This window comes from Paramormyrops kingsleyae, chromosome 18 (genome assembly GCF_048594095.1).
Source record: "Paramormyrops kingsleyae isolate MSU_618 chromosome 18, PKINGS_0.4, whole genome shotgun sequence".
Taxonomy (NCBI): domain Eukaryota; kingdom Metazoa; phylum Chordata; class Actinopteri; order Osteoglossiformes; family Mormyridae; genus Paramormyrops; species Paramormyrops kingsleyae.
Window position 1 is genome coordinate 19362831 of NC_132814.1, and position 13451 is coordinate 19376281.

The following is a 13451-nucleotide window of genomic DNA, read 5'->3' on the forward strand; positions in this document are numbered from 1 at the left end:
TTTCAGTTGGGATGAATGCCCCTATGGTCCAACCCCCTGTACATGCCCCTGACTCTGGGTTACCATGTGATCGTTTTCATTTGCCTCACATGTCTTCGCTTAATGCCGAAGTGTCGCAATAGGAACATGTCATGTTGGAATTTTTTGATTTCCTTTTTTGTGACTTCACAAATGTTCCCACCTCTGAAATTGTGGATTGGCGTGTAAATTGCCTAAATTGCTACCTGTGTCAGTGTTAATGGCTCACTCAGAATGAAATTTCATTGCTGTGATCATTTTGTGCAAATTGAAAATGTTGACAGAATATTATTTTAAAGATCATGTCCACTAACAATGTAATTTGCAGCTGTAGCTTTTTCAGCATTTTAAACACCAACCTGGTACTATGAGTAGAGAAAGAATAATTGAAATTACATAGTAAAGCAAACCTTTTCATATTTTTCAGTGTTTTTATATATTTTATTTGGGTAAAGATTCATAATTATCATTCACTGTGCATAAACTGTTTTAAGCTATTGAAGGTCTTGTGTTCAACATAAAATGAAAGGTCTTCAGAATTATTGCTCAATGTCATCCTCATGTTATCAATGATGTCCATAATATTGCCTTCCAGTGTCTTACTGTGAGCTGCTTTATTTGTACCCTGTCAGCGGGTTTAGGTGAAGGGTGTCAGCTGTACTCCGTCTGTGTGTTTAGGTGATGGATATCAGTTGTATGCTGTCAGCGTGTTTAGGTGATAGGTGTCACTTGTACGTCATCAGTGTGTTGAGGTGACAGGTGTCAGTTGTACTCCGACAGCGTGTTTAGGTGACAGGAGTCACTTGTACGGCATCAGTGTGTTGAGGTGACAGGTGTCAGCTGCACTCCGACAGCGTGTTTAGGTGATGGGTGTCATAGGAGTGCTGGTTTTGGGGGGGGGCAGGTTCCTTCTGTCCACAAACAAGGCCTATTATTCCACATATTAGCAATACCCCTTCCCTCCCTCCGTTTTCTACATTGGTTGATTGCGTATAATTGCAGTTCCTTTTTTAATATAGCAATTACTGAGGTGTTTAATTTCCTCCTGCCGCACAGACATGGTTTGGGCCGCGTTTGTCAGCCGCGTCGGGGCGGCGGCTCACTGGAATCGCCGTGGCACACTGCCATCCTCACCACGCACTGCGACATGGCTACACACGTGAACATTACCGTGTTCCTCTCTCACACACGCAGAAGCAGGATGGACAGAATGCTTCTCAGGAAGCTGTGTAGACGCCCCACCAGTATTTAAAAAGGAATCATTATTTATTTTTTAAAATCTTAAAGCAGTTAATGTGCGTTATTCTCAGTAAAACTATTTTTTTTTTGTTGTTGTTTAACTGAATCGCACCTGAAACTGGTAATTATCAGATACTGGGCTGGTTAGGAACCAGTCAGACCAGTGTCTGCCAGCCTGTTTCAGTTCTTTGTTTTCGTTCTCGCTGCAGAAAATGTGAACTCGCACCTCGCCTCACCGGTTCCCGTGTTAGACGGTTAAATGAGCAGCAGCCAAAGGATGCCAAGATCACGGGGGGGGGGGGGGGCACTGCCGACGCGGCCACATGACGTGGGTGTGTCGTGCCCTCCTCTGCAGGGATAAACAAAGTCGAGGAGAAGCTCAAGTCTGGACGTTGCAAGAGGCCAGATGGGGGGGCGTTTAATGAGGAGCCTGTTAGGAAAACCCAGACTCTGGTACCCAAGAAGGAGACATCACCTCCATGTTCGGGTAAAAACGAAAACAGTCAGCTCTCTTCCTTCTCTCTGTCTCCTGTTTATCTATTGAGTCAGACTCTCCTCACTGTATACTTCCTGTTTATCTATTGATTCAGACTCTCCTCATTGTATACTTCCTGTTTATCTATTGATTCAGACTCTCCTCACTGTATACTTCCTGTTTATCTATTGATTCAGACTCTCCTCACTGTATACTTCCTGTTTATCTATTGATTCAGACTCTCCTCACTGTATACTTCCTGTTTATCTATTGATTCAGACTCTCCTCACTGTATACTTCCTGTTTATCTATTGATTCAGACTCTCCTCACTGTATACTTCCTGTTTATTTGTCTACTTCCTGTCACTATTTTATTGAATTCTAATTGTCTCTCCTCACAGTATACTTTCCGTTTATCTACTTGCTGTTAGTATTGAATGCTAACTCTCTCTCCCCACTGTATACTTCCCTGTCTGTCTGTCTACTTCCTGTCAGTAATTCATCTGCAGCATTACTGGTATGATAGAAGCCTTCAGGCATGTCTAGGCCACCAAATCTCCCAAAGGGCCAAACCAAGTGTGAAGGTTGGGGGGTGGCGGCTGTCATCGTTGCCACGCTGACCTTGGTGCTTCATTTCCCAGGGAGCCCTGAAGTGCAGTGGCAGCACGCCATTTCGGAGCGGGGGGAGGTGGTCTGTCCCACCTGCTCCCTGGTGACCAGGAAGACGGTTCTGGGTCTCAGGAAGCATATGGAGATCTGTCAGAAGGTGCGCACACACGTCCATCTCACTGACACTGCTTGCTTTGTGGTACATATCAGCGTTGGGGCTTGTTTGTTCCTAGTGTTCAGTACAGTTGTTTACAGTTCAAGGCACAAAGCATTCTGGGTTAGTGGATGATTCATGTAATTAGCTTGGCTCTCCCAGGGCCGCTTTCACAGAGCAGGGACTCATTAAGCACTTCCCATTGATTGGATGGTGGTAAAAGATGATATAACCCAGCCTGCAGCATCACTGCTGTGGACTTAATTGCTTTGTTTTATTGAGCCAATCCGAGCGTATTTAACGACTCTCTGCAAAGTGACAAATTTGATGTTTGGTCATTGAGTCGAGGCTGCCATTGGCCACACGCTCTTGTCGTGGGGCGCTGCCACGTGCGGCGCAGCCCTGCCACAGGGAGGCCCCGCTACTCCTGTGCCTGTCGTCTCTCCGAAGCTCCAGGACGCCCTCAGGTGTCAGCAGTGCCAGAAGCAGTTCAGGTCGAAGGCGGGACTCAACTATCACACCATGGCGGAGCACAACAGCCAGGTAATGCTGGTGAGCAGCGCAGGCTACGTGTTTGCACAGCTATCCGCTTAAGTCGTGACGTTTTAATCACGTGACAGTACTATTTCCAGGGCCAGCACAGGTGCAGGCTAATATGTCACACTGTTGTGTGCCTCAGTGTTTTAAATCGATCTAAAAGAAAAAAAACTAAAGAATTGTCCTTATGCCGCTCTCCATGCAATGAGAAAGAAAAGATGAAGTGGCTGTGTGAACAGCCATGTTTTGCAGTTTTTTCAAGTTTAGTATTAGGGGTGTAACGGAACACAAAATTTCACAGTTCAGTGCAAATCTTGATATTGGGTTCACGGTTCGCTGCAATTTCGGTACAGCAGGGCAAACTGAAGTTGTTCTGAGATAGCTGAATTTGCTTAAATGCCACGGAGAGATTGTTTCTGCTCTGCTCTGGTTGTTCATGCACCCCGATGAGTTACATTAGATATGTTTTCAGCGACATACTTAAGTTCAGTGTGACGGAGCTGACAGACATACATTCTTGCTTTTAGCCAATCTCTCTCCAATGTCGGTATAACTTATTGGGAAACCGAAATGTTCCAAACTGCCGATTATGACTGGATGTAACCAAGATTAGCCATAACCATCTCACAGACACAATTAACATAACGTGTCCCCTGTTGAATGTTGAATGTGAATGTTTCCCAGTACTTATGAATTTATATTCCACCCGTTTCAAAAAATGTGTTCATTCGTGTGAGAGCCGAACTGAAAATGATGTACCTAGTCAGCACCTACTGTATATATACCAGCTACACTCAACTCTCTGTTTGGATTAAAGGAACTGAACCCCTTTTTCACCTTATCTTTTCAACTTAAATTAATGGAGTTTAGCCTCCTTGTCACCATAATGTTACTGGTTCCATCACTATGGCTGGTTTGACCCCTGAAATAGTTTTACGTCATGCATTACGTCAGACTTGACAAGCAGACAGGCTCTGTCCAACCATTTGATTTTCCCAGGTGTTCCTGCGTTAACCCAGCACTACAGTTTACCTCTGTTAGCTTAGCGGTACACCAACCCTGCGTTAACCCAGCACTACAGTTTACCTCTGTTAGCTTAGCGGTATAGCAACCCTGCGTTAACCCAGCACTACAGTTTACCTTAGTTTACCTTACCTGTTAGCTTAGCACAAAAGTCAGCAACTTTTTTAAATCAAAGAGCCACTTCATCCTAAATGTCTAACCCAAGAGCCGCAATGGATAGAGAAGAGGGTTTGAGATACAATTTTTAATGCAATATCGGTATATACATATAGGCCTATGCATTTAACATAAAAACAAAAAGTACTTACAAAAAATAAATAAAAACAGTTTTGGAGGGCTCTCAGTTTTAAATTACTTGGACGCGTAACAGCGCAAAAGTGTCTAATACAATATTGTTCAATTCTGTAGCAATAATCTTCACCCTCATCGCTTCTTTATTAGTAAAGTCCTTTGGCCTTTACTCTCTCCACTTCACTACTTGTAACTTTGCTGACCGAGCAGCGCAAAACGTACTCACTGCTCCAAACTCAGCTGGCTATAATATGTAAATCGGAGAAAATATAATAATTTTACAGAGATCTGGGAAGGCGTGGTGAGGATTTACTATGAACAGTATATGAAAGAATTAGGAATCCCAATAAACTTTGAAGCCTACATCCAATCTCAGACACTGAAGAAAACTCCGGAAAGCATACCACGTAATCTCATCGTAGAGAATGACTTTGAGGAAGATTAAGACATCACAGAACCGCGCGACGGACTGCCTCATTCAGATATAGCTAAAGAAATATCTAAATGAAAAATAATAATATTAACCCATAAATAAATTATTCATATTTCCTAAAGTATTATCATTATAAGTTAAGGCATGAAAATGTGAATGCGGCTATCGTTATGAGAGGAGCCGCAGCCTCGTGCTCAAAGAGCCGCACGTGGCTCACGAGACGCGGGTTGCCGACCCCTGGCTTAGCGGTACAGCGTTCCTACGTTAGCCCAGTGGTACAACGTTCCTGCATTAGCTGAGCAGTGCCGCCTTCCTGTGTTAGCCCAGTTGTGTGCCATCCCTGTATTAGCCCAACAGTATGGTGATAGCACAGCGGTACAGTGTCCCTGAATTACTGGAACTGTGTTAGCATAGTGGTGCAGCATCTCTGCATTAGCCCAACAATACGGCATTAGCATATCAGTATGGCGTCCCAGCGTTAGCCCAGCAGTATGGCCTCCTTGCATTAGCCCAGCGATATGGTGTTAGCCCAGTGGCACAGTGTTAGCACAGCAATACAGCCTTCCTGCGTTAGCTTAGTGCCACAGCTTACCTGTGTTAACCCAGTGATATGGCGTCCCTGCTTTAGCCCTGCAGTTGGGCCTTTCCTGTGTTAGCCCAGCTGTGCGCCACCCCTGCATTAGTAAAGCGGTACCGTATTAGCATCGTAGCTTCCTGTGCTAGCCTGACAATACAGCATTCTCATGGTCACCCATCTACACACCAGCAGCATGTTGTGCTTTATTTGGACACTGAATAATGCACCTCTGTCATAAAAGCATTATAAATCATGAATGACCAAGCAAGGCCGCCTGAGTCTCAAAGACTTTTAGCGACGCATCTGGACTTGAAGGGAAAGCGTAGAGCTCACTTACTGCAGTGGGGTGGACCTGTACAATAACTGGGGTAAATTAACCCAAGACATCACTCGCCATTTTAGCAGGCTTTACACTGAAACAAGAGGACTCATTAAAGCTGGGGATCTCTAGAGAGTGTCCCTCAGGAACATGCAGACCTTCTCACGGGGGCTGCAGGCAGCCAGATCACATTGTTCCTTGACGCAGAGCTGCAGTCAGATATCTGTGCAGGCCTGCTGTCTCTGGCCATGAATTCACTTTAGACCTTGAACTCTTCGGTGTTTTATATCTGTACCAAGGATGCCTAGTTAGTGAGACACATGATTCCTGCGGGAAGCCACACTTGGTCACTGTCTATTTATGGAGATTTCATTCATTTAATTGAATCTGATACATCTATAGTATCAAGCCATTTTTCCCCATGAAAAGCATCAGTTGGGTAGTTTATTTGGACATATTTTTGTTTGTGTATTTCCCCCGAAGGCTTCATGTTTGTCTGGCAGGGAGGGTGGCATGCTTTGGGTGGGGGGGGGGGGGTGGCAGTAACTTGGGACGCTGTGCAGCTGTGCTCCTCTCCCCCCAGCAGCCCTCGGGAGGTGAAGGCCAGGCTGGTGACGAGCAAGAAGAGCGGGACAGGCTGCGCAGGGTCCTCAAGCAGATGGGCAGGCTCAAGTGCCCCGTGCAAGTAGGAGCCTCTCCTTCTGCCTGCCTGCCTCTCTCTGCCTCTGTTTCTCTGCCTGCTTTTCCCTGTCTGCCTCTCTTTCTGCCTTCCTCTCTCTCTAACTCTCCCTCTGCCTGCCTGTCTCTGTTTCTCCCTCTGCCTGCCTTTTTACCTGTCTCTCTCCTCTGTCTGCCTCTGCTTATACCCGCCTCTCCTTCTGCCTGACTCTTTCCCCTCTCTGCCTCTGTTTCTCTGTCTGCTTCTCCCTGTCTGCCTCTCTTTCTGCCTTCCTCTCTCTCTAACTCTCCCTCTGCCTGCCTCTCTCCTCTTATCTTTGTCAGCCATTCTCTTCCTCTCTCCTCATTTCTTTCCCCTTCTCACACTGTCCCCCTTCTTTTTTCTTTCCTTCCTTCCTTTACTCTCTCCCTCAATCTGCCTTTCTTCTCCTCTCTCCCCATGCCTCTGTCCCCTCTCTGCCAGCCTCTCTCTTCATTCTCCATCCCTCATTGTCACTCTGTCCCCTTTCCCTTCTCTGCATCTTGCTTTGTCTCTCCCTTCCTCCATCTCCCTTCTTCCCCCCATCTCCCCCTCCCCTCTCCCTCTCTTTTTCTCCCTGTCTTACTTCTATAAACACACCTCTGCTTTTGAGGATCTACAATATGACTTTTTCTTTCCTGTTTCTCTTGCAGCAGCACAATCAGTAGAACATTAAATCATTAATCATTGGATGGATGCTTTATTAATCCTGAAGGAAATTGCATGAGTAAATGAGAAATAAAAGCAGCGGATGATTTATTAGCCTCTGTGTAAATGAAGCATAGGCAGGCTGGATGAAAGCCTGTCCGGTGGGGACCCTCACGCCGACGCCTCTGGCTGTCCTCCCATGCAGGGCTGCTCTGCTCACTTCTGTAGCCTCATGGGCTACCAGTACCACCAAAAGCGCTGCGGCAAGGAGCTATCTGAGGCCGACAAGCCGGTCTTCAAGTGCCAGCACTGCGACAAAACCTACCGGTCCAAAGCGGGCCGGGACTATCACCTACGCTCCGAGCACGCCGCCACACCTGCCACCAGTCCCACGGTAACGGAGAGAGCATTTATCTGTCAAGGGTGGCACTGTCTTTGCTCCACTGCCGTAGAGTCGTTCTGTAACTGCTAACATAGTTTGGTTGCATAACTGTCTTGTATTTTTTGGAACACAGCAGTTCAGAGTGTTTATTTATGCAAGCTGCGAATCCTCAGGGTAGCTTGTCAAGTTTTTTCACAAATTTGTAATACATTTGCTTTCATTACTGTTTTCCTTGTAATTATAATAACTTCCCACATCAAATAACTGATGTAACCCACTGCCACTCTGCATGACTCTGCTGTTTTGTTTTCTCACAGCTAACTTCGCAATAACAATCATCCTCATTGACTAAATCGGTAGTAACGATTTCCCTCATTGGCTAATTTTGCCAACCTTTTGGGCTTTCAGAGATTGGGTGACCGCCGCTGTCCTGCGGGTGACGCTGCTGAGCTTTTCCCCTTGTGCAGCTAAAAGCGGAGGACCTGCCAGTGACACGGAACCCGGGCGTCCTCGGGAAAGACGCGCGACTGGTGAGGAAGGAGGAACGGGCCACAGGGGAGACGGGGGAGACGCAGGACAAGCAGGAGCAGGAGGAGGAGCTGAACTTGGAGGAGGACTTTGAGAGGACCCCGAGTGGGAGGGTGAGACGACGCTCCGCCCAGGTGGCAGTCTTCCACCTCCAGGAGATCGCCGAGGACGAGCTCACCAAGGAATGGGGAGCGAAACGGCGCAACAAGGATGACCTCGTCCCTGACAGCAAGAGGGTGAGGAGTATCCCGGACGTCACACCAAAGCGGCGTGTATCACAGTGCTTCATTTCACTGCGTCGCTTTCCTCCTCAGCTTAACTACACACGCCCCGGACTTCCAAAATTCAGCCCCCGGCTACTGGATAACTGGAAGAACGAGGTCAAGGAGAAGGGCTTCATCTGTTGCCCAAACTCAGTAAGGCCGTTCTCCTCAGCTTTCCGAGGACACGCTCGGCTCTGACACCCGTTGCCGCGACGCGCGTTGCCGTGACAATGCGCCCTCACGTTCTCTCAATCCGTCGCAGAGCTGTGAGGCGGTGTACTCCAGCGTGTCGGGACTCAAGGCTCATTTAGCGAACTGCAACAAGGTATGACCTTCCGTCAGACGCATTTCCCGCATCGCTCCTCCTCGGATACGTTTGCTAGGACGCCACGGGTCAGCTAAAGATGTCATTCCTCCCCTTGCAGGGCAATGGCACAGCGGGAAAATACCGGTGTCTGCTGTGCCAGAAGGAGTTCAGCTCAGAGAGCGGCGTGAAATACCACATAAACAAGACTCACTCTCAGGTACGCACCTCCAGTATGTCCTACCCAAGGGTACAACAGCAGGCCCCACTTGGATCAGACCTGAACCTCCGGTTGGCTGCCTGCTGCTCAAATGGGGCAGTTAAATCTAACATCAGTACCTCAGGTCTGGGTGGAAGGAGCTACCCACGTGTTTGGAAAGTCAGGGGTGATTTAATCAGCAGCTTAATTTCAATGCCGCCCAGATTCTCCAAGCAGGTTGTTTACAGCGAGAGCAGCAGCTCAGCTGTTGTATCAGTGTCTCCCTTCACCTTGATTGGCTGCCTTAGTGTAGCTCCTTGCTGTTGTTACCGATTCTATGTTCTATCTCCTGCTCTGAGCATCTCTGGAGCTCCTAAGAGACACTTCAAGGATTAATGAAGAAAACACTGGGAACATTTCATCATATCTCTTAATCCTGTTTTTTTTTTTTGTTGGTGCAGTTTTTTGCCTTGAATTTTAAGGAGAGCTTTGCATTTAATTTGTTTAGTCGACACTTTTATCCAAAGCGAGGTTTGAGAGACCCGGGTCAGAAGTTGGGGGTTAAGGGCCTTGCTCAAGAACTCTACGGTGACGTCACTCAGCCAAACCTGAGATTTGAACCGGCAGACATTTAGATGACAGGCATAGTGTCTTAACCCGCTTGAGCCACACAGCACCCCTTGTGGCAGCGACTTGTCCAACAGCCTTCTTCTCATCACGCTGCCTTCATCCTTTTCTCGTATCCGGCCTGCAGAACTGGTTCCGGGCGGCCAGCCACGAGACGGCCAGCATAAAGAGGAAGGAGCCTCAGAACGGCCTGAAGACAGACCCCCAGGGCGGCGGCGCGGGCGGGGGGAAGAAGAGGGGCCGCAAGCCCAAGGAACGGCCACCCAGCACCACCCAGAAGGACGCGGAGGAACCCGTCCCGTCAGAGACTCAGAGCCTGAACCCCACCCCCGCTGCGTCGGCGGGGGGGGGGGGCAAAACAGAGACGTTTCCCCCCGTACCAGGAGACGGGCCACATCCAAAAAGGTGCTGAGCACCAAGTAAATTGTAACACCACAGCCACACGGCAGACCATCCACACGCTGCCCAACGCGGCTCCCAGGAAACTTACTTTAGGACAGAAGCAAAGGGGGGGGAATTTGCTCTTACATTAACTTCAAATTGACCTAGTGATTTTAACCTTACATATAAAAATATATACAGTGTCTACTGATATATATATAATACTCTTTTTTCCATTTCATTCCTAGGCCTTATTTAAATTCTTACATTACTCACAAAAGGGGTAAATTGTAGCCAGTCAAAAAAAAACCCTTTTATATAAACTTTTTTTTTAAGCAGTAATACTTCAGTGTATTTGAAATATTTATCTTGATGATACCTGTCTACAGAATAGTTCCATGTTTTGTCTTTCAGAGGAGCTAGTTAAACTAAGCTAAATTTACATCCTCGTATAAGCAGTGGTTTTGTTTCTGTGACAGGAGGGTTCAAGCTGTTTGCGTGTGTTCGATTCCACCTTTCATCTCTTGTGTCCTTGTTGCTGTCTACTTCTGTTTAACTCTGGCAGCTGAATATCGAGGCATGTGTTGTCCCTGGAGATCGCGAGATAGCGGATAGCATTCGGGATAGCAACAATGTGATATGTCTTTTTTTTTCATGTCAGCACAAAGTGTGGACACTTAAGCTGTGATCGATTTACACACATCCTTTGTGTCTAAATGGTAGTTCAATAGCTATAGCTTTGAAGCTTGAATGTGGTTAAGACTTTAAGTCCTGGAGTTATCTGCACAGAAAATGAGAAAATGCTATTGTCTTTTTTTAATTAGATTTATTATTTCAACTGAAGAAATATTGATCATTTCTCTATTAGGGAGTTGATCCCACAAATGACACCTAAGTGAAATACAGCAGGTGTAGATAATAGGTTTGTATAAGGAAATAAATCCATATTAAATAATTGGATTAGTTAAAAATTATTTTTGCACAAGTCATCCTTCCAAAGGATAAGGCCTTTCGAAAAGTACTTTTAAAATGAAATTTTATCTTCCAAAACTTAAAATCTTTAAAGTTAAAAGTCTTAAATGATAACTAATATATGATTACTAGCAGTAATAATTATTAAAATTTATTTTAAAATTCTTAGAATTGTTGTTACTGGATATTTACAATATTGAAACATAGTTTCTCAAACATCAATTAATTAAATTAAACGCACAATGAATAAGTTAAAATTAGCTTATTTTCATCATAGAGTGAAATGTAATTATATCTGAACTTGCAACAAGATTTTCTGACGGTATCTTCTCTCTCCTCCATATATAGCATTGGAGTAGTTAAATGAGAACAAACCCCATATAACACATTTGAAGGTTGTTATTGCAGGACCTGTAGTGGATTTGGCATTTGCTAAGAGTATTTGGATACAGAGCCTCCAGTGGGAAGGTAGAGAATTACTTCCGGCATTTTCAGGTTGGAACATTCATTCAGTACACAGAACATCAACACCAATGATACCAATCAAAGGGGTTACAGTCAGAGGCACATTAACATTAGTCAGAGGCACCAATTTACTGGAAGCCCCCTGGGCTTCTGCCTAGTAAAGCCTGTGCATTAAAGCACCACTGGATAGTGATGGGCAAATGAGGCTTCATGAATCGTTTGCTGTATTTTCTGACACCACTAGATGGCGCTCTCTGTTCATAAAAGGGCTCAAAGCATGTCCCAATGCAAACCAAGAGCGCCATCTAGTGGGGTAAAAAAAATACAGCAAATGGTTCAGGAAGCTTCTTTTGCCCATCACTACCCTTGGTTAAAATCCTCGCGATGTGTTTCAGGTTCGGACGTTTCTTCGGACTTGTAGGTAGGCGCTGTGTGTAGTGCTTCTCCCTGGCTGTGACGAGCAGTTATAAGATGCACTTTAATGCTGTGTTCGGCATTCACCTCATGAACATTGGTGGAGTTAGTTCATTTCCGTGTTCAGGACGGCGCGTATCCCTAAAGTTACTGACCAACAGCTTGAGGTGTGGCCAGGCTGGGGTTTGTCCCCCTAATTGTTTCTTTGAATCTTTAAAAAGGCTGTCATTTTCATGAAAAGCCATAACAAAGAAAAAAATAATACTTTTATAACCTTTCAGATTAAAATTTAAAAAACAAAAAATGTTGTGACACTAAGTACAATGTATGACACAACTGGTCTTGACCGAAGCACATGTCTTGTGGACATATTTCATAGATGAACACTTAGAATATATATGATTTGATTATATATCACTCTTCTTACGAAGAATGACATTACAGAAGCGTTTAGGAAGCTGGTTGAACACGGAGATGCAGTTTAAAATGATCAAGCCCTGTAAATATGTTATCTTTAAACCTTGTTTATCCTGTAGTATTAAAAAAAGAGAGAAATATATTTTGGGTCCTAGACTCCCACCCACCAGTCACTTACTATGTAGCTTTATCGAAGATTAAAACTGGATTTAAAGTTGGATTGTTACCTTCCTGTAGGCCTGACACCTTTAAAGTCGCGTCGATTTTAGCATCTACTTTGTTATCCAGCATTGTGATGGGTGATCGGATGATTTGAAGTTGTCATATTCCGTAACCGAAAGCGTAATTATTACATTTATATGATCCTTGTAGTGTAGCCTTGTTAATCTTTTAATCCACCTACTTAGCTGACCTTAGCTGGGTTGAGTTTTGACAGGCAGGAGCTGAAGTAGGTTAGCTAGACCTTCTCATTCATTTTCCTTACTGTCTATCAAGTGCGAATGGTAAGAGGAATCATTTAAAAAGCTTTCCTGTTTTTGTAAATTGTACTTCTCGAAGTAGCATCGCGCTGTTGGGTTTATGTGCATCGTCTTCGTTTACTTACTGGCCTTTTTCAATGTGATTGATGATGATTTACGTTGGACTGTACTTCTCTGAGAGCTTCAGCCTAAACAACGCGTCTTCCCTAAGCCACGTGTGGCGCACATTGCGAAGCATGAAACTGTAATATTAACCTTAGAGATACAGCAATATGTATATTATGCGTTGGTTTTCAGTGAAGCCAAAAATAAGAAAGAGAGGCATGGTACAGGAGGGCGGATTACCCCCGGCCGGGCGCTTTAATCTTTACACTGTCAAGCATGTTGGACGTTTATTCATTTGTTAAATTGTACCCCCTGTCTATCAGCTGCATTATTTTACCACTCACTGTCCATTCAGATATCCACATAAAATGTTTTTTTATTATTATTATTCTTAAGTGAAGTATAGCGGGGAAAGGGGCTGTTTATGTCTTGTTCATTTACTATCCTATGAAATACGCTTGAATTACTGTCGCTGGTGCGCCTGAGGACCCGGACTCTGTGATTGAAGACAACCTCGGTAGCCTCCGTTTTAGGTTTTCTATTTTATTTTTTTTGTCCCGGACATTTTGTTTCCGATTAAAGTTATATATATAAACAAAGACGATCCTTTAAAAGAAACTGTTACGATCGATATAGATCATATAACCAATAAAGAATGAATCTGCAAGATTTACAAACGTGCAGCTTTGACGTAGCCTGGGTCCACAGAGTATATCGATTTAAGGGTTTATTTCTCTGTCATTCATCCTACCTGAGGCTGTTCAATATGGGGAATATTCAGACCATTAATATATAAGGAATATTTTACAGATTGTTGTATGTGCATCGGTACTCTTCATATAATTAATAAAAACGTTGACTGTGTTGCATCTTTTTGCAGTTGCATATTTTGACA

The 13451-nt window shown here is 44.8% G+C and overlaps 1 protein-coding gene across 5 annotated transcripts in view; it reads left to right on the top strand.

The window, feature by feature from the left end:
- Positions 1-13425, top strand: part of znf512b (zinc finger protein 512B) — a 28244-nt gene extending 14819 nt beyond the window's left edge. For 2 of the 5 annotated variants that reach the window (XM_023798902.2, XM_023798905.2), the window contains 9 exons: positions 1613-1744; positions 2374-2498; positions 2946-3038; positions 6259-6360; positions 7226-7414; positions 7870-8346; positions 8456-8518; positions 8619-8717; positions 9451-13425. In XM_023798902.2, the coding sequence (XP_023654670.2) occupies positions 1613-1744; positions 2374-2498; positions 2946-3038; positions 6259-6360; positions 7226-7414; positions 7870-8346; positions 8456-8518; positions 8619-8717; positions 9451-9735 (1565 nt within the window). In that variant the 3' untranslated portion in view covers positions 9736-13425. The remainder of the gene's footprint in view (positions 1-1612; positions 1745-2373; positions 2499-2945; positions 3039-6258; positions 6361-7225; positions 7415-7869; positions 8347-8455; positions 8519-8618; positions 8718-9450) is intronic. The other 3 variants (XM_023798904.2, XM_023798907.2, XM_023798903.2) reach the window with 3 other exon arrangements.
- The last annotated feature ends 26 nt before the right edge of the window (positions 13426-13451 follow it).